Source organism: Mastacembelus armatus, chromosome 19, assembly GCF_900324485.2.
Source record: "Mastacembelus armatus chromosome 19, fMasArm1.2, whole genome shotgun sequence".
NCBI lineage: Eukaryota > Metazoa > Chordata > Actinopteri > Synbranchiformes > Mastacembelidae > Mastacembelus > Mastacembelus armatus.
Window position 1 is genome coordinate 13,505,970 of NC_046651.1, and position 21,560 is coordinate 13,527,529.

Sequence of the window (21,560 nt, forward strand, 5' to 3'; positions counted from 1 at the left end):
GGACAAAGTGCAGTTTCACACACGTAGCTAATGTTTTGACATGTATGTATTCCACTACATCGATGGGCACTGGCCTCAAGTTAAGATATATTGCTTTAATAAGTGTGACGAAGATGCAAAATAACGAGTTGTCTGGGAGGTGAGTACGGGGGTGTCCACGGAGAGATAGAGAGAATCGAAAACATTACTCTTTAGCATGTGGACCTGTGGCTGTTGCTGAGACTTCTGCCACATTTTTATGTGTTTCATGAATACTCACATTTGCAACTCCTACATACATACCTTACACGCCAATGCAGTTAATTGTGAATTTGTAAAGCTCTATCTGGGTAAATCCTTAGATGTGTTCATAATTAGTACTGACAAGCAGCAGGGACTCTTACATGTGCTGGCATGATGAAAATATGTGACGCTTAATATTAATCAGAATGTTTATTTTCTACGTTATTTGCTGCTTGAACATCACAACATGCAGCCAAGGACTAATACAAACTACATTAATTTCATGCATGTCATGTCACAATATTATTTTACAAACCTGAATAACTGCAACAGAGGTGACATGTTTATCTTTCCTTGCTGTATATACAAACTGTGTGACAACTGATTGTCTGGATACCATGTGATGATATGTACATATTTATTTTTCAAAGTTCCTAATGCTGTCAGGATATAAAATAAGAATCAGCATCTTCCCTTATCCCTGATGAATAACACCATAAACATGATGTTTTGATTGAAGACTAAACAGACCTCACAGCTCAAACATCACTCTTGTGAATCCAGCGGAATATAAGTCCATGTGCAATCAGTGCGAGTTATGAGAAGAACACAGTGAAGCCCTCTCCATCCCCACTCAGAACATACATACACATAAACACAGATGCACTCTGATACAGAGCTTTTATTACAAACCAATTTTTCCTAAATAACTATAATCTATACTGTGCTCCCAATGGCTCTCATAGGAAGCTTTTTTATCTCATCTTCTTTCAGTTTATTTCAAGTAATTCAAACCCACTAAATCCAAATATAAGGAGACATGGAGCCCTGCTGCTTTGACAAGTTAAATGACTACAGGCAATGATGTGCTTCCCAGCCAGTCTGTAAGCAGCACACGTCGCCAGCCACCGCCTCACTGTGTGTTTAACGGAAATGTGCGTATGTGTGTTGACGTGCATGCTTTTCCCACATGCACTTGCAGCCGCCCGACCCTCTGCAGCATCTTTTTGAGGTGAAATTGAAATGGATTGTGTAGCTCAATATTTTATTGACACCAACTTCACAGAATGTTGCTACAGTGACACCGAGGATAATTATTTCACCACAGATTTCTTCCTCTCTGCATTTCACTCCCTCTCTCTTTCTGCCTTCCTCCAAGCCCTTCCATTCCTGTAGAGAATTAGTTCTGCATAAATTACCCAGTGGAATATTGAATCAGTCTCCAGCCACCAAAGGCGAGTCTGTGTGGCTGATTACTGAGCAGTGTGCACAACATGCATGCAAACACACACACACACACACACAGAGCAAGAGAGAGAGGGGCCTCTAAGCGAGGAGATGACACCATTGCAGAAAAAAAGAGGAAGACGAGGAGGACAATGACAAGAAAGAGGGGGGACAAAGAAGGATCAGCCAATCGGAATATAGAGAGTGAAAGCTGTATTAGCTACCATAGCTGTACACTATTTGCTCATTACTTAGTCATTAGCAGGGGCATGGTTTTAAAGGAGGGAGGGATGAATCAATTGTCATGGGTCAATGTTTTGCAGCCCCATTATGAACCTTGGGTGGCTCTGTAAATTAAGCCCAGTAATTACTCATGTTAATTACACAAAGATGGTGGTCACATTGATCCACAAATACATTTTGCATAATGTTATTGATATAATGAGTAAACACTGGGTTGCACTCAAGTTGCACTTATCAGATGAGGGAAGAAGACAAAAAAATATTTTGGTAATTTATTAATTAAGCCATTCATCAAGCAGAAATGCCAAATATTCCCTTGTTCCTGCCTCTCAAGCATAAAGATTAGCCACTTTATTTAATTTAGATTTTCAATTGAATACTTGAATGATGAACTCTAGGTTGAACAAACCAATTTAATGACACCATGTTGACACCGGGAACTTGTGATGGACATTTTTAATATTTCCTGCTATAAGAGACAGACTGATAAGTTGGTCAATTGGAAAAATCATTTGGGGATTGCTGGAACTAGTCCTTATTATTATTGATTAATCTCTTGGAAATTGGCACAGGGCATTATCTGGTCATCATGTGCAAACAAAAAGGCTTCAAAAAAAACAGAAGTGAACAAAAAGGAAATTTCCAAATCATCTAAAAACATTGATCTGAATCTAAATTTATTACAGTTGCATCATACAAGGACACTGACCAAAGCCCATGGATCCCTAGTCCTGAGAGGCACCCTGTTTTCCTCGATCTGAGCAGTCTGACATGTTCAATTCCTCCACAGGGAGCACTCTGTGTGTGTGAGTGTGTGCCTGCTCATGATTATCCCACTGTACTTTATTTGATACCGTTTTGTACACAGAGATACTCAAGAGGCACTTTAAGAGGCACTGAGCTGCTCATTCTGAAAAATAGTGTTAGCAGCTGTCCCTCAAGCGTTTTTTGGGATAATTTCTTATGCTCTTCACATATATTTACAGACTAATACAATAGATCTCTATGTCCTTAAGTCACATGTTCTAGATGTGAAGAGTTAGATAGACCACACTCTTTGGGGACTTGTTACCCATGAGAGACAGACTCAGGGAGCCCAGGCCATGTTGAACACTCTATCTGAGGTTTAATTAGGGGGCTCTGTAGATCTAATTGGCAACAGAATTAAAAAATGAAAAATCTGATTCAGCCAAGCAATTTTCACTGTCGGTGCTTATAAGTTGACAGAAATATTAATCAGCACAAGACTGTTGTGGAGCAAAACCCTCATCAGGATGTCATCAGCCCCTATCAGTGCTTCCATGCCAATGCATCAGCCAGCACAGGTATAACAGCAAGGTTGTTTAGTCTCCGCACCTCCTGGAGCTGTACACATCTAGCTGTTTGAAATTCATTTAGTGCCATCTAGTGGCTGAACTCCAGAATGTGACAAATATAGTGTGTAGCTATGATGTACAGGCACAAAAGGGGTCAAATAGACATCAACATGCATGGTAACACACAACACACAAATGCTTATGCAAATATCAACATATATTATTATAAATGCTAATATATCAGCCCATTAGAATACATTCATCCCCTACTAACTAACTCTTACATATCAGTATTAACAAACTATTAAAGTAATATAAGATAACCAAATACACAATAACTTCCATCCAAGTGGGATATTAATCTTCTTAGAAAATGAAAATGAATAATCTAAAATATCATCTGTCCCAAAATGTCATTCTTTTACTTGATGCAACACAACGCTGAAATCATTAAATACACAGATAAGTTCACACAAAACGCTTCAGATGTGATTATTTCAGTGGTTTTTCGTTGTAGATGAAAGTAATGAGACTCAACACCAAACCTTATGTGCAAACATTACAGGTTTTGGCCGTTAGGTGTCAGCACTCACCTGACACTGACTGTGACATGACTCTCTTTTCCGTCGTCGTTGTGCATGGGCTTCTGCTGCTTTCAGGTACTTCTTGTAAGCTCGGAAATTCTTTTAAAAAAAAGATATGTATTTATACACGCTTAAATGTCGCATCGTGGCGTCTGAGATACATCTCAGCCATTTGTCATTAATAACATGTTAAAATCAGTGACCCCGTTAGTTTTTATATTTCCAGACCCTCTTTGCAAAATTAGTGCGATTGGCAAAGCGTTTTCGATATATTTAGTGTTTCTTCTAATTCTGTATTTTAATTCATTGTTTATTTCCACAAAAAGTTAATTTATAGTAACTATTAGGGCCAGTGATAACTATGAATTTATGTTTCAGCACAGGCTTCTCTGTGGGGGTGTGTAAATAAATACCACACTAGGTGACACGATAACATTACTCACTGGTCAGCTGATTGAAAGTCAGCATGTTTATTTTAGTGACGACTGTACTTATCAGTTCATGTTATATTTTACTGTTCAAAAATGAATACTTACCATTCGTTGACACGCCACACTACTTTCCTCCATGCTCCTTAAGTAGTCGAAAAGTTGGCAGACTTTTTAAGGTGAAAAATCCCTAGATTCCCAACGACCCCTGAAGGCAGCGCTGCAGTTCTTCACATGCTATCAACACATCGCATGCTGCTGCTAGCTATTCTACAACATGGGACTGTGAAGTGTCAGCGTGCTGGTTAAAGGCTGGCCTGCTGGGATGAGGACAGGATAACAGATTGTTAGTCGTGTTGTTATCGGGTTGGAAGAAGCGGCTAAAATGGTGAAGGAGCAGTTCAGAGAGACAGATGTGGCCCAAAAAATGTGAGTATGACAGACAGGAACACTTCTCGCTTGTTAGCTTGCCGATTAGCCGGTGTCAGTCAGTTTGCAATGTGGCTAATAGTCACAGTCGTTTATTAGCTTAATGTAATAAAAATCATCATTGACCCCATTAACGTTTTAAATGATTCAGTGGTGACTGTGTTCACTAGTTAGCTGTCGTCCTGACACCTGAGTTAACAGTAGTTAGCTAACCTAGCTACCCTGACTCAGGCGGTGAGTTGAGAACTGTTTTATTTCATTAACATGTTATTACATAAGGCCATTTAAATAAGAGCCAACTTTTAAAACGAGGTCCTGTTTACTTCTCATTATATATACTGTGTCTAAGCTGCTGCTATTACAGGAAAGGAAACATTAGACTCATATTTTGCTGCTTGTATTTTCACAGAAGCCACATCTGCTTTGGGATGAAATCAGCTGAGCAGATGCGCCAGCAGGCCCACATCCAGGTGGTCAGTAAGAACCTGTACAGCCAAGACACCAAACACACTCCACTGCCCTATGGAGTGTTGGACCACCGTATGGTAGACTATTTATTTACCTTTATTCACAGTGACACAAGAAAACCTGTGTATTTTTCAGTCTGTGAGTTGGAGCCATTATTAACAAGCTCTGTATTTTGGTTCAGTTTGACTGTTTGTCAAGATAATCTCACCTAAACCTATTTTAATAGAACTAATGTAGCATTAGCACATATTCCTTTATGCTGCTAGAGATTTTATGTGTTTATAAATTTTGCAGTAAGTTCAACTGCATGATGTCTTCATAAATGCCTAGGGTTGAACATGAATGAGTTGTATGCATGAATTTAAGAAGAATAACGTACTGTAGCCGTAATCCGTCCTCATGCTGCAGGCTCATTCCTCCGATATCACGTTTCCTGCAGGGCACCAGTGAGAAAGACAGGCCATGTTTAACCTGTGGGAAGAATTTGGCAGAATGTCTGGGACATTATGGTTATCTGGATCTGGAGCTGCCATGTTTTCATGTTGGTTATTTCAAAGCCATCATAGGAATCTTACAGGCAAGTCTGATGTGGTTATTAAAGCACATAACAAATCATACAAATTTTACATGTTATTAGAAAACTATATAGTTGAGTCATTTGGAGACTCAAACCTTTTGGGAAACAGTAAACTGTTAACATAATCAATATGGAGATAAGCCCTTACGCTCATTTTGCACATTGTGACAGTTCAGGCCTTGATACTACTAAATTACCTTGAACAAGATACCTCATATGGAATGCAGTAAAGCAGACATATATTTTTTTTTTTCCTTTAGGTGTCACCAGAGTATCAAAATTAGAAACTGGTAGAATATACTGTTTTTAAAAATTCTTGATTAATCTTTCCAGTGTCCTTAAAAAACCAGCTAAATAAATCAAACTCTTATTATAGTTTTAACTCACATGCATATTAAATCATCGTTTATAAAACACTGCAACCATAATTTTACCATTAACAATATGAGGACTTTAATGTGGTATTTTATCATGTTTCCAGATGATTTGCAAAACGTGTTCAAGCATAATGCTGACAAAGGAAGAGAAACAGCAGTTCATGGATTACTTGAAGAGGCCGAATCTAGCCTATCTCCAGAAACGAGGGTTGAAAAAGAAGATCTCTGATAAATGCCGCAAAAGGACAATCTGTTTGAATTGTTCAGCCTTCAATGGTGAAAATAGAGATTTGCAGTTGTGATATTTACTTAGTTTTTTTTTTTTGTGCCAGCCATCCTGATGGGATTAATGCAAAAGCTGATTCCTATGTCACTTTTACTTTTAAGGGCCAGTGAAAAAGTGCGGCCTGCTTAAGATCATCCACGAGAAATACAAAACGACCAAGAAGGTGGTGGATCCTTTTGTGTCAGACTTCCTGCAGTCCTTTGATATTGCCATTGAGCACAACAAAATGGTGGAGCCTCTTCTGACCAGAGCACAGGTGAATCTTATACACCCTTTCACACTGTTGGTGTGATAAACCTGCTCGGAATGAAAAAAGGACCTCAGAAATGGGTTGGTTATGAAACCTCAATCACAAATAAGTTCTTAATGTTTTCTTCTAAATCAGAAATAAATTGCTATTTTATAGCAACACCAAAAACTAATTAATTAAAAACTTTGACTTATTTTACTAAATGACAAAAAAAAAAGTCATAATTATATTCCTCAGACTATAAAATCTGGACATGAGCAGTATTACTTATTTGTTCTTTAGGAAAACCTGAACCCTCTGGTGGTAATGAACTTGCTAAAGAGGATTCCTCAAGAAGACATCCCCTTGCTGCTGATGAATCCTGAGGCAGGGAAACCTGCAGACTTAATTCTCACGCGCCTCCTGGTACCTCCCCTGTGTATACGCCCCTCTGTGGTCAGTGACCTGAAGTCGGGCACTAATGAGGACGACCTCACCATGAAGCTCACAGAAATAATCTTCCTCAACGATGTCATCAAAAAGGTTACTATTTGTCAGTGAAAGTGTCTTATTACCCTTTATCCAGTGTGGGGTATATGCAGGGACCTATAAAGCTTGGGCCTGTAGTTTGAAGGCAGTGAACTTTACACTGATGGATGAATCTACTTTACAAATAATGATCTGTGGTGGCTAGTGATAACTTAAAGCCTTCTGAGTTGGACTGCTTTGTAAAGGGGCTTACTGTGTAAATTCAAACACCCCCAAAAGCTGCCCTGGTTTGTTGTCAAATGACTTGTAACATGAAAATGTCCTAAATGCAGTTACCAGCTGTTTTGTTTTTCATGAACATAGCTCATATTATCAAATTCTTTTATCATTCAGCATCGTATGACAGGTGCAAAAACCCAGATGATCATGGAGGACTGGGACTTCCTACAGCTGCAGTGTGCCCTTTACATTAACAGCGAGCTTTCTGGCATCCCCCTCAACATGGCACCTAAGAAATGGACCCGAGGCTTTGTGCAGAGACTGAAGGGGAAACAAGGTGGAGTGTATACATAATTAACTAAATGTCCTGTTCTGCGTAAAGCACTTCATGTTGGCCTATTGTTGAAAGGGGCTGTACAAATAATCTTGTCAAAGTGAAAGATATAGTAATCATTAAGATCCTGCTAGGATCATTATTTACCCGCTGAAGTAACTAATCAACATTTTTCTAAAAAAATATGTTTACCAGTTATCAGTCTTAATCAAGTATTCTAGTACTTTATGAAACATTCATTAAAGAGCAGTTTTTGAGCATACATGAAGCTTTATTTACTGTGATAACTCAGGTCGATTCAGAGGAAACCTCTCAGGGAAAAGAGTGGACTTCTCTGGCAGAACTGTCATTTCTCCCGACCCAAACCTGAGGATCGATGAGGTGGCTGTCCCCGTGCATGTGGCCAAAATCCTGACGTATCCAGAGAGGGTAAGGCCTGCTCCACAGCTGCAACAGATACATCAAACAACCACTTCCCGTTAGAACTGAACTAAATTTGGTATCTTGTCATAGGTAAACAAAGCAAATCTGGAGCTAATGAGGAAACTTGTTCGCAACGGTCCTGAAATTCATCCCGGAGCCAACTTTATTCAGAACTGTCACACAAAGATAAAACGGTAAAGCTGGCTGCTCCTTACACAAATTGAGACCCATTTAAAACAAATTTTTCCTTATATATTTTTCCTGTTTCACAACCAAAACTCAATCTTTGCTTTACTGTCAGGTTTTTGAAATACGGAAATCGTGAGAAGATTGCTCAGGAACTGAGATTTGGTGATGTGGTGGAAAGGCACCTGATAGATGGAGACATTGTCCTCTTCAATCGACAGCCCTCTCTGCACAAACTCAGTATCATGGCCCACATTGTATGTTTAGTTTTTGATTAAAAGTTAAACTTTTACTCCAATTGAACAATAGTAGAGGAGGTGACTTTGATAGAAATTTGTCTAGTAATTTGTTCCAAACAGATGTTACAATAATTTGCATACTACTAAAAAATGTGTGTCAGTCTGTCAACCAAACTAAATGATTTAATGTGTTGTTGTTTCAGTGAGTTATGAACATTGGGGTTAAACCAAAGTTTGAAATAGTTTTAATTTTACTTTATTTTGATCATGTAGCCATAAAGTAAATGGCTACTTCATGTATGACATTTATTTTTATGCTTCTTAAATTAACAGGCCAGAGTCAAACCGCACAGGACATTTCGGTTCAATGAGTGTGTGTGCACCCCGTACAACGCTGACTTTGATGGGGATGAAATGAACCTCCATCTGCCTCAGACTGAAGAAGCCAAAGCTGAGGCTCTGATCCTGATGGGGGTATGTATCGTTACACTACACATGGTCTATAGCATGTATGCGCATTTCAGTGTTGATGTCCAGCAGTGAAAAGCGGTCTCTGGGAACTGCATTGGACACAAATTATCTTTTCTTCCAGACAAAAGCGAATCTTGTCACTCCAAGAAATGGCGAACCTCTGATTGCTGCTATTCAGGACTTTCTGACAGGTCAGTGCCATGATGTGCGGCAGCCAATTACAGTACCTTGTTGTATGATGTGACGCTCCAAGTGCTTTTAAGTTACCAGCAGAGAACAGTGGTCACTGATAAAAGGAAAACTGCAATTTACAGCACATGCATATACCTGGAGAAGCTATTTCCTGTGGTAAATAAACCACTAAAGATGTAATAAAATCCTTATAACACAAAACACCTCTTTAAATGTCTGAAAAATCAATATGTATTAAGTAATCATGGTCTACTTGGTTCGGGAGCACGTTAGCCATATTTGAAAATAGGCTTTAATTGCCGTTCATTTAAGAGTATATGTCTACCTTCTAGGGGCCTATCTCTTGACACTGAAGGACACCTTCTTTGACAGAGCAAAAGCCTGTCAGATACTTGCATCAATTCTTGTGGGCAAAGATGAGAAAATCCGTGTCTCTCTTCCCCGTCCTGCTATTATGAAGGTACAGTGTTCCACTCTGCTGAGACCTACACAACGTCTGTTTTTGTCACTTGCCTCTAATATTTCTCTCTGTCCCCATCAGCCCATGGCTTTGTGGACGGGCAAGCAGATCTTCAGCCTCATTCTGAAGCCGAGTAAGGAATGTCCAGTCAAAGCCAATCTGCGGACCAAGGGCAAACAGTACTGTGGCAAGGGAGAGGATCTCTGTTACAATGACTCATGTGAGTTTCTTGTGTAAAAACATCCACAAAGTATATCAAAGTAAAATGTTTAAAACAAAATCTTGATTATGTTAGTTTTTTTTTTTTTTTTATAAGTCACGCCAGAATAGTTGCTTTTAGCAAAAATGCAACATGTCCGCCTCTCAAGCACCCCATCACCTTGGTCGTGTTTCTATCAATTGTTTTTTTTTTTTTTTTTTTTTTGGTCACATACCCAGTCGTGGCGATCCACAACAGTGAGCTGATGTGTGGCAGCATGGACAAGGGCACACTGGGATCTGGATCCAAGAACAACATTTTCTACATCCTGCTGAGGGACTGGGGTCAGCTGGAGGCTGCTAACGCCATGTCCCGCCTCGCAAGACTCGCACCAGTGTATCTCTGTAGGTGGTCTTCAGGATTTTCACAACCAAAATATTTAGTTTTGCTCTGAAAATTGAGATATTGAGAAAATTGTTGAGCTTTGGCAAAATAACCTTAGAAAACATAGTAATTTTAAGTGCTTAATCAACACCAAATAGTTCTAAGTACTGAATAATATACGTAGTGATATTAAATTTACCTTTTTTTTTTTTAAACCCTTGACTTTCAGCCAACAGAGGCTTTTCTATCGGTATTGGTGACGTGACACCTGGCCAGGGTCTGCTGAAAGCCAAACAGGACCTGCTGGATGATGGCTACGGGAAGTGCGATGAATATATTGAAGCTCTGCAGACGGGAAAATTGCAGCAGCAGCCAGGCTGCACAGCAGAGGAGACTCTGGAGGTAGATGGGACAGCATATGTTCATTCATGAAAAATGTTAGCATTCAAGTAAATTTGCACATTGGTAATCTGGCTCTTCAATGCTACTTCTTGCTAAATCAGCCACATTCATACTGAACCACACTGAAGCTCTTTCAAACTCCATTATATGACAGAATAGTAGCTTACACAGTGTAATCAAGTATGACCAATTTATGCTGTAGATGTACCATCAGGTAATGTCCTGTTTACTTTCATTAGTCCATTTCTACCCTATGTATGCCCTGAAAGCTGAGATTCAGTGTCATTGCAGAGATTGAACAGAAGGTTGAGCGATATGAATGATTTCCTATGGCGCTTACTGAAAATAGTCTTAAAGGGAGATTTCAAAAGGAGTATTCAAGTGTTGTTGTCTCAAAAGTTTCTAAATATGCTCAAGGACACAGTGTGTTTTGGGTGGTTTGGCCTTTGCTATATTATATGTTTGCTTGTCAGCTGCCAAGGTTCTGTTTGTTGTGTGTGTTAATAGGCTCTCATCCTGAAAGAGCTGTCTGTCATTAGAGACAGAGCTGGCAGTGCCTGCCTCAGAGAGCTCGACAAGAGCAACAGCCCTCTGATCATGGCTCTTTGTGGTTCCAAAGGTAAGGTCATTGGAAAAGAAACTTATAAAAGATTTGATTTATGATTCCATATTTTCTTGAATGAATATCCTTTTTGGTGAATATAGAAGAAATGGATCGGAAAACCACAACAGAAGTAGGGGCTCCAGAGGTTTTAGGATTCATGTGACCTGATCAGTTTGATTTAGTTTTATCAACAATCCCACATACAAATAGGAGAAAAAAAATACTTACAGACATCATAATGCGAACACTGTTTTTTAACAAAGAATTATTTCTGGAAATGATCACAGGAAAATTTGCTTTATGACTCTTGTTCAAAGAGAACTGCACTGCACTTTTTGCCTACCCCTGTGTTCTGATAACCTTCCCTATAGCAAGGCATTGAAATAACTGTTTGAAAGAGAGCAAGAAATCACTTCTGCCTCACAGTCAGCGAGAACACACACACCTTTGCCCTGAAAGAACAGTAGTTATCACGGTACAGTAGACTAAGGACTAAAAATGTGTCACCAGCTGCCAGGACAAAAGATCTTTTCAAAGGGAGCAAATGAGATGAAATAATGCAAACTTCTAATTTTAGTGGTCAGGGTTGACACAGAAGTTTAGTTAGGAGTTAGGTAAAACCAAAACAAAAAATATCTTTGAAAAATCATGCAGTTCAGCCCTGATAATACATCATCATGTTTCAAGCAGTTGTGTAAGTCTCATAGCCTTATTTTCAATAATTATTGATTCTATTTTCATTATAATTAATGTTCTTGTTTGTGTCTTCATCTATCTGTTTTGTATACACATAGGATCCTTTATTAATATCTCTCAGATGATTGCTTGTGTGGGCCAGCAGGCCATAAGTGGCTCTCGAGTACCTGATGGTTTTGAAAATCGCTCCCTCCCTCACTTTGAAAAGCACTCGAAAGTAAGATTCGGCTTGTTTTAATTATTTTCCTCATGCACACTGTTCTCTGACTTTGTTTGGATATTAAGTGGGTTTTTTGAGCTCTGACAAATGTAACAACATAGTGCAAAGTGTCACACAGACTCATCTGTGCTGAATTGCAGCAACATTATTTTCCACAGTTCTTATGCATCCCAGTCTGGGATAAGCTAAACCTAAAGGAAGCATCGGCACCAGTTATTACTGTAGTGTCTCTGCTGATGTTTCTGTTTCTTCAGTAGAAGAATAAAAACCAGCAGGATAAAACATTAAAAGTTGACAACAGCAACAACAGTGGGCACATTTTGCATGTGTTTAGAATGCTCAGAAGCCTCCTAAATGACTTAATGATTTTTCTTCAGCTGCCTGCGGCTAAAGGCTTTGTAGCTGATAGCTTCTATTCTGGCCTGACCCCCACTGAATTCTTCTTCCACACAATGGCTGGTAGGGAGGGTCTGGTGGACACTGCTGTGAAAACTGCAGAGACTGGCTACATGCAGGTATTGCTTGAGGATTATATTTTTCCCCTGAACTCACTCCTATTGCTTTTATAATGTCACGTGGCTGAATGTGATTGTGTCTAGCTGTGGTATCCTTAAAGGCCTGTATTGTTAGTCCAGAAAATATGGTATGCATTTATACCACTTTTTGTATTTATGAAAGTATGAGCTTGGGTGCCACACAAACTGTTTGTTTGGAGCCAATAGGCTGTTGATCTATAACTTTTTTTTTGAATTACTTATTCTAAATGTTAATATTTATAATCTCAAGTCTACTTTGGAAAAAAATGAATCAAAAGTACCAAGTACATGGTACTGAATGGGGATAGATTTCCTCATATATATATATATATATATATATATATATATATAGAGTACTTGGGCTGAGAGTAGAGTTTCTGGTTAGCCCAGGTAGTGTACTCATTTCTTCTTTTGTGTTTGTCTACAATATTTTTTTGTGTTCCTACTGGTGTTTGGATAGAGACGACTGGTGAAGTCCCTGGAGGATTTGTGCTCGCAGTACGACCTAACAGTACGCAGCTCCACTGGTGACATTATTCAGTTTATTTATGGTGGCGATGGTCTGGACCCTGCTGCAATGGAGGGAAAGGATGAGCCGCTGGAGTTTAAGAGAGTCCTAGACAATATTCGGGTGAGTTAAATCAGAGCAGAGTTTATGGTCTTAACTTGGCATCATTACTTTCCTCTTAGGATGGTCTATGCAATTGTTTAAGCACTAATCGGTTACACAAAATACAAAGGACAGTTGTGTCACTGAAAAAGCCAAACCAAGCTCTGTCACGTACTATTGGCTCTGGGAGAACAAACACGAGTGGGAGTATTGTCTCACAGAGAACAGCCTATTGCCAGCCACAGAGACAGCTCATTAACAAAGAGGCTGCTTGTGTGCAAAGACAAAGGAGTTAAATAGTGAAAAGTACAGCAAATTTATTATTTACTGATGAATCAGTTAATTGAATAAAATTACAAGGAGTTTTAAATGGATTATCTCTGCAGCAAAGCGCTCTAGCTGGCTTAGTAATTTGATTAGTTAGTTCTGTTATTGGCAAGATAAATCATTTTTCCTAAATGACACATCTGAGACAATATAGAGCATAAAAGAGAAAAACAGAATAATAAAGAAGGTTGATCATAGTAAGACAAAGTTATTGTCTGTCTCTATCTACCATCTATTTATGCTTTATCACTTGATACTCAGATGGTTACAGCCATCGATCAAGAGATCAAGACCAAAAGGTAGTGATTTATATGTGAGTACCAGCCACTGTATGGAGGTTAGAAAGAACTTGTATGTTCTACTCAGTAGGACATTTTTCTTTGAATTTGCTGTAATTTCAGATGCACAGAGGAGCAGCTAGCTGAAACCGTCATTGGGCAGTGAATGAGTAAGTGCTTGTCCCATGTTTGGTCCTAATTATCTCACCCCCCCACCCCACAGGCTGTTTATGCTTGCCCGGACGAGCCTGCGCTCAGTCAAAATGAGCTGGTCCTCACTGCAGATGCTATCATGAAGAGAGCTGACTTTTTGTGCTGCAGAGAAAGCTTCTTGGAGGTAACCACATTACAGCATGACGGTTTCTATTAAAGTTCTATTTTGTTAAGAAGAGCAGGAAGGCTCAGAACTATTACATTTATTGACATTGTGGACAGGTAGTTATACAAACAGTTACTGAATTCCTAAGGTGAAGTGGTTCATAAGTAGCTATACAAGTAGTAAAGTGTAACTGATGAGTGGACAACAATGATCTAAACTACAAAAATACAGTGATAATATGTTATGAGCCAACATAACAATAAAGAGCTACAGCACACAATGTTATCTACAGACAAGAGTAACATCTTAAGTACAAAGGTGTTTTTCTGATACTAACCAACTCAAAATAAACTACACTTCACCATAATTAAAGAACATGTCACCCAATGCAATGCTGTTCACTGCTGTGTATCACCACAACAGTGATATAAGAGTAATAAGCTATACGAGCTGTATACAGTGTATTGCCAGCCTTATCCTTTTAATTGGCAGAAATGTTCAAGATGAGAACAGTGGTATTTTCTAGTACGATAAATGCTGCAGGATGTCTCTACAAGAATACAATCAAGGAAAAATATATAATTTAAAGGAAGGAAACCAGAAAACTGGCAATCAGCTTTCAAAATTTTGTGTAAAGGTTTTGAGGGTATTGTCACAGGTTAATTGTGCATAGAGAAAATCATTAGCCCTCCTGTGGCTATAATGCATCTGTACCAGATATTATGTTCACACAATGATTTAAATGTATCATATGGCTCAGTCTTTATTGAATTTAGACAGAATTCGATAGAAACAGGTAATTATGCTTCATTTAGAAAAATAGTTATATTTTATAATATTCACAGTACAGAAAAATAATGTCAGCTTCCCCCTTTTTTTGTGAAGGAGTTAACTGACACAGGCTCAGAGAAGTATCTGGAGGTATAGTGAACAAAAGCATGCTGGATTGTGCTTTAACTGAATTGAGAATGGTGTGCCAGTGAGATTTGGAAAGGATTAAAAATTTCTATAATCCTGTAGGTTTTGCACTTTGATTATACAAAACTTTATATTATATCATGTTATTACCTTTATGTGCTTAAGAATCTTAGACATTACGATTTTTTTTTTTTTTTTTTTTTTTTGAGAAATTATTCAGTTACTGGGAGATTGTATTCTCCATACTCAGCCTTTTTATGACAACATCTAACAACTGCATGACAGTGTGCCGTGTGTTGGACGGTTATTTGTTCTGAAAGATGTTAATTAGCCCTTGGGATAGACCTCTGAAAATGATTCTCTTTCTTCAACTGTAGGAGATAAGGAAATTTATTAAGAGCATCTCAGAAAGGATCAAGAAGACCAGAGACAAGTATGGCATCAACGACAATGGCACCAGTGAGGTAGACATCACGGATCACTTTGCTCTAGCAGTGGCTTCAGACCCATTCACTTCTTGTACACTTCACTGTTGTTGTATATTTAATTGTTAAAAGATTACAATGGCCATTCAGTAGGTCTGAATACTTTTGGCAACCACTGTATATTTCTGAAACGTAATTCTATTCTATTTTGAATTACAGCCAAAAGTTCTTTATCAACTTGACCGCGTTACCCCAACCCAGCTGGAGAAGTTTCTTGAAATGTGCAGAGACAAGTACATGAGGTACAAAACTAATGTTGTAAAGTTTTCTTATTTTGTGATTATTATTTTTTTTTAATCTAGTGACTTGTTTTTTCCCTCCACACGAAAATGTATCTATAAATGAGGAGTGTTGAGATTGTCAGTTTATTGAGTGGAGTCAGCTGAGCTACTTCTCGTCTTGCTTTCAGAGCTCAAATGGAGCCCGGCTCAGCAGTAGGGGCCCTGTGTGCTCAGAGCATCGGAGAGCCTGGTACTCAGATGACCCTGAAAACTTTCCACTTTGCTGGTGTAGCATCCATGAATATCACTCTGGGCGTGCCTCGCATCAAAGAGATCATCAATGCCTCCAAGAACATAAGGTATGATATGATATTACAGAAGTGTTTTTTTTTTCCTACTTCATCTGTCATTTCACAGAGAAGAAAAAGATGATCTTTCAGAGGCTTTGTCTCGATGTCTCCTGTGTAATTAGTTGGAAATTATTGCTGCCAGCTAGAGCACAAAGTCATTCATGATCACTCCATCATCAGTTGAATGAAAGTAATTCTCCAGTTTGACATGCTGCCATTATCATTTTTTAATTTTTTTTTTAAGAGAAAATTTTGTTGCTTAAAAGGGTTTAACCCACTTTCAGCAAAGCATGATTTGTTGATCACTTGTTTAGGTCCCTGGCTTAGATGCTGAGTTAGTGCATTTAGCAGAATGAGCCATGCTAAGTGATATTGTCTGTGCATCGCTGTAATTAATACATAAAAATCATATACTTTCCACTCAGCACCCCTATAATCACTGCTCATTTGGATGTGGAAGATGACGCTGACTTTGCCAGGCTGGTGAAGGGGAGAATTGAGAAAACTCTTCTGGGAGAGGTACACCAAACTGCAACATTTTGTAGACACTTGACTTACAAAAGAGTCATTTCAAAAGAGACTCAGATACTTCAATAAGTTGAGGTTTGGAGCTTTTTTTTTGACTTGACTTGTCCTTTACAGATTTCTGAGTACATAGAAGAGGTTTTTCTACCAGATGATTGTTTCATCTTGGTGAAGTTGTCACTGGAGAGAATACGGCTTCTGCGACTGGAGGTACCACAGCTTTCTTATTTTTGCTGACAGTGTGAACATTTTAGATCTATCCCCTTTCACACCTAGACTCATTAAAGCATAATTCTCTTTGTTACAACTTTTTTGAAACGTTAACCTTGCTAAAGTAATTCTTGAGATCTTGGGACACAAAGACTTCTTTTTATCCAACTCACAAAAATAGTTCAAATACAGTAGTATCAAAGTTGAACCAAAGTTATTCTTAACCATAGTAACTTTTAAAGTTACACTATTTTAAAATCAGTCAACTCACAAGCATGGCTGCCACTTGGTCTGGTTTAACCAGTAGTTCATGGTGGTTAATATTGGTCACAAACTAATATTAAACCAATATTGTAAACTTAACATAGCTATTGCTTGCTGTGTTAAATGACATTAATTTAGACAGACTGAGGCTAGCTGTTTCCTGTTTGTAGTCTTTGTTCTGAGCTATGTAACTGCTGGTGATAACTTCAGATTTGCCAGACATGAGTGGTATAGATCTCTTCATCAAACTCTAGGCCAGACAGTAAAAAAAATGTCCTAAAGTGTCAAACTATTCCTTTAAAGCTATTGACTTAAACCAATCCTAATAATGTGAAAGGTGAGTTATCTTCACATAGTCCTGTAAATACCACCTGGTCATTAAAAGTTACATGGTATTGCTTTACTGTAGGATTGCCACATACATAGAAATGCCTGCACAATTTACAGACCCTGTGCTTCTACAGACATCAACAGGCAGCCAGGCCATCAGTAAAGACCAATCAGGATAGAAAAAGCCAGGTTCACAAGATTTTCCACGCAAACTTATTATTCATTTAGTGCTTATGTACTGCCCTCTTTGCAGGTTGTGTGATCAGATCAAAGTGCTGTTATGCAAGTTGGTAATCTCACATGCACTCATAGGCAGTCTTTGTTCTGCTACACAATGCAGAGCATGTAAAGCCGACGCCCCATTGCTTTTTCAGCAGCTACATTTTCTTTTCCCTAGTTTATTATGTGCGGCATTATACAAGGCCCTTTTGTGTTGCCTGGTAAGTGTAACAATGGGAGCCTTGCCATTGACTTCTTTGTTGTGTTGCAGGTAAATGCAGAAACTGTGCGTTACTCCATTTGCATGTCTAAATTGCGAGTGAAACCTGGAGACATTGCTGTGCACGGCGAGGCAGTGGTGTGTGTGTCTCCACGAGAGAATAGCAAAAGCTCCATGTACTATGTGCTGCAATCATTAAAAGAAGAACTTCCTAAGGTGAGAATATGGTATGTGCCATTTAAAAAAAAAAAAATTAAAAAAAAGTTTGCAGTGAAAACACTGTTTGGCTTCTGTATCCTGACTTTGTTTCATGCATATTTAAACATATGCTTTAGCAGAGTGATAACTGGTATTGGCTTACACGTCTCCTGACTGAGCACATTCACCCTTCTTTTTTTTTTTTCTCTCATGTTCATATCACTTATTCTTATATTTATATCTTATAACAGCACAGAAACAATGAAACAAATTTTTTTTTTACCAAGAACTTCTGTGCTGCATGGTCCCATCATGGTCCAGGCTGAAGAACATAAGACAGGGAATGAGGTTGCCTGAGGAACAAAACCCTTAGGAACACGGATCACACAGCTCTCCTCATCTGTCCTGAATGCCTGTAACATTAAAATCAGCTCATTATTCCTGTTAAAATAGATTCAACCACAATTTTGACATTTTCCTTTTTTTTTTTTTTTTTAATCAAGGAAAAACATAATTTGATGGTTCCAGCTTCTTAGATGGGGTTTTGTTGCCTTTCCTAATTTTATATTTAAATTAAATATAATTTGGTTTGGACTGTTAGACAAAATGTATTGTATTCATTTTAATGTTAATGTAAATGTCTAGTTAATACACAAAGTATAAAACAATTTTCCTCAATCAGTAGTCAGAGATATTTTTCAGTAATAAACATGAATCAATGTTCAGTTTTTATCTGGCTGAAAAGGCCTATGCATCACAGAAACAGTATTTTGACTTGAGATATTTGCATAATTTCTACTTTTCTTAAAACTTTTTCTTGTTTCTCACTTGGAAGGTGGTGGTTCAAGGAATACCTGAGGTTGCCCGAGCTGTCATTCACATTGATGAACAGAGCGGCAAGAACAAGTACAAACTCCTGGTGGAGGGGGACAATCTGAGAGCTGTCATGGCAACGCACGGAGTGAATGGAAGCAGGACTACTTCAAACAATACGTACGAGGTATGAGTCTAGGGAGATTTAAAGCCATGGTGCTGCAGCTTGGATTAAGAGCTTGTTTGTTTTGGTTCCGCACCTCACTGTTTTAAAAAAGAAAAGAAAAAAGAAAAGGTGAAGCTGGTGGCTCACATATCTGATTAGGTGAATATTAAATGTTTGCAGTACAATATAGAATTACCTGAATTATCCTTTCATTTTCTGTGTAAATTTCTAGGTTGAGAGGACGTTGGGTATTGAGGCTGCTAGATCCACCATCATCAATGAGATTCAGTACACCATGGTGAACCACGGAATGAGCATTGACCGACGTCACGTCATGCTTCTCGCAGACCTCATGTCCTATAAGGTAGAAGCCTTGATATAAGAAATGTCCTTGTTGTGCTTGTGTTGTTAGACGTCTTATACCTGAGTGCATGCTGTCCTCTGTCCGTAAAGGGAGAGATACTGGGTATCACCAGGTTTGGTTTAGCCAAAATGAAGGAGAGTGTCCTTATGCTGGCATCCTTCGAGAAAACAGCTGATCATCTCTTTGATGCTGCCTATTTTGGACAAAAAGATTCTGTTTGTGGTAAGCTGGTGCTTTATCTATAATGAAACTGAATTTCACTTTTTGTGACTAAATTGGGTTTTAACATTTCCTGTGCTGTCATTCTTCCAGGTGTGTCTGAGTGCATAATTATGGGTATTCCGATGAACATTGGAACAGGACTGTTTAAACTTCTACACAAGGCTGACAAGGACCCTTCTCCAGTTAAAAGGCCTCTCCTTTTTGACAGTCCTGACTTCCATATACCCCTCGTTACATAGCATCAAAGAAGAAGCAGTAGGTGTTTACTTTTTGGTTGTTTTTTTTTTTTTTTTTTTTTTTTTTTTTTTTTTTTTTAAGGGTCTGCTGCACACTGATATCTTAAGATTTTCAGCCAATAGAAAGATTGAATCACATTTCTTTCTTGATGATCTAACAGAAAATGGGATCATGTCTGCTATTGCTGGCATGACATTTTTGTTGATTAGACTACAAAGGCAGTATGAATATGTCAGAATTCAGATTTTTTTTTTGTATTCTCAAAGATTTAAACAGCTATACTGGACGTTTACTTGGAAAACTGTTTCCTCTTAAGATTTTACATAATCTTAACTTAAAGAATTGAATTGCCTCTTCTCACATTTAACATCTGCAGCATAGATTAGCTGATTAGTCTTGTAGCTGGTCCCTGTTGTTCAAAAACAAAACACAGCACTGCCACGCACTAGTGTGCTGGGAGACATGTTTCTCTCTTAGAGAAACTTAAGACTGGAATTGAAGTCAACTGTGCATGTCAGAGAGAGATGCTGCTTATAGGGCAGGTAACTAGCAGACTGTAAAAGCAAAGATCTCTCACATACGGGGGTTTAAGGTTTGAACTTAGGAATACAGAAACGTGTCTTGCAGTGTACTGGTGTGTGTCACTGATGTGTTCTTAATCATTTTTGAAAAACAAGAGGTCTTAAAGACAAACTATCCAGGTTGCAGATTGACAGAAATGAATCATTTGGAGAGGAAATCTATTTGCTGGTTTTGGTCTCTATGAGGGGAGCACTGAAAATTACTGCTACTATAAAAAATTAGCAGCCTTTACCTTTAATTTGGCTTAGCACTAAACACTTAATTCTAAGTTTTTGGCAATGTTTTGTATGTAATAACATAGCCCAGTTACATAAACATTGTGCAGCAGACTCCTGAAAGATTGCTGCATAATCATGAAGGAGACTGACTTCAAATTTGGCCTTTAGTTTGCATTATCTTTATCAGTGCGTCTTGAGGACTAAGCTATTAAGGCCACATTAAGGGAAAAAATTGAGAGGAATAAGAATTTTCTTTTTTTGTTTGTTTTTAGTATTTTGTATCCATTTGCCAAAAAGAACTTTTCATTAGCATGTGAAAATTCACTTCAGGAATGTACAGTAGTTTGTTTTTGTTTTTTTCCAGCAGGTGTTCAATCAAGTTGAATTTTGACAGTTTCTATCCTGTATGAAGCTAATTCATATAATAATGTATATAGTGAAATAAATGAATAAGAAAATCTGTACAAAGTGATTTCTGTTGCTGACCTCAGATACTATCAAAGGCAGTCTAAATTTCAATTTCAATCAGTTTAGGCATATGAGCACCAGAAATCTAGGAGATAACGGTGTTGGCCAATTTTTCCAAAGAGTGTCACAATTTTATGAATCCAATTCTTTATGATTTGTCTTTTAGACTGTTTTTTTTTTTTTTTTTCTAAGTCAGATAGTCTAGCTGTTTTTAACTCAGTGCATATGGAAACAAGTTGTAATACATCAATTTATTTGATGGAAAACTTGCTGCAAAATCCTGTTCTTAGGTTACACAATTTCTAAAATAACACTCACCCAGTCGTCACAGGACAATACTTGTGACACAAGGCAAAAACAGAGCTTACTCGTATTCTGATCCAGAGATCTGCGTTTTTGAAAAAAAAAATATTAATAAAAGGGAAAAACGTTTTTAAATCTCATATTCAGTCCAACCTGCAAAGACCCATTAATAAAAGCCAAGCTGCCATTACTAAACATTACACAGCCTGAACACACAGATATAATATGCACTTGAGTTTAGACATCACAAAATAGTCCACGACAACGTTAAGC

General features: G+C 38.2%; 1 protein-coding gene across 1 annotated transcript; it reads left to right on the plus strand.

Moving 5' to 3' along the window:
* Positions 1 to 4,245: 4,245 nt before the first annotated feature.
* polr3a (polymerase (RNA) III (DNA directed) polypeptide A) lies at positions 4,246 to 19,775 on the plus strand. The gene is made up of 31 exons (XM_026316181.1): positions 4,246 to 4,449; positions 4,859 to 4,994; positions 5,357 to 5,494; positions 5,976 to 6,147; positions 6,259 to 6,413; positions 6,690 to 6,929; positions 7,269 to 7,431; positions 7,721 to 7,857; positions 7,942 to 8,045; positions 8,153 to 8,294; positions 8,610 to 8,750; positions 8,869 to 8,938; positions 9,272 to 9,399; positions 9,481 to 9,619; positions 9,838 to 10,002; positions 10,212 to 10,384; positions 10,892 to 11,003; positions 11,783 to 11,901; positions 12,282 to 12,419; positions 12,901 to 13,071; positions 13,879 to 13,992; positions 15,270 to 15,356; positions 15,537 to 15,619; positions 15,787 to 15,957; positions 16,374 to 16,467; positions 16,591 to 16,683; positions 17,768 to 17,932; positions 18,750 to 18,914; positions 19,126 to 19,257; positions 19,347 to 19,479; positions 19,570 to 19,775. The coding sequence occupies exons 1-31, from the start codon at positions 4,406 to 4,408 to the stop codon at positions 19,716 to 19,718; spliced, it is 4,173 nt and encodes a 1,390-aa protein (XP_026171966.1). The 5' UTR covers positions 4,246 to 4,405; the 3' UTR covers positions 19,719 to 19,775.
* The last annotated feature ends 1,785 nt before the right edge of the window (positions 19,776 to 21,560 follow it).

Bases quoted from the DNA above. Each gene is read 5' to 3' on its own strand.
- polr3a (XM_026316181.1), top strand. From the start codon at position 4,406: ATGGTGAAGGAGCAGTTCAGAGAGACAGATGTGGCCCAAAAAAT. The intron at 8,751-8,868 runs GTATGTATCGTT...CTTTTCTTCCAG, and splicing joins AGGCTCTGATCCTGATGGGG to ACAAAAGCGAATCTTGTCAC. The intron at 16,468-16,590 runs GTACACCAAACT...TGTCCTTTACAG, and splicing joins AGAAAACTCTTCTGGGAGAG to ATTTCTGAGTACATAGAAGA.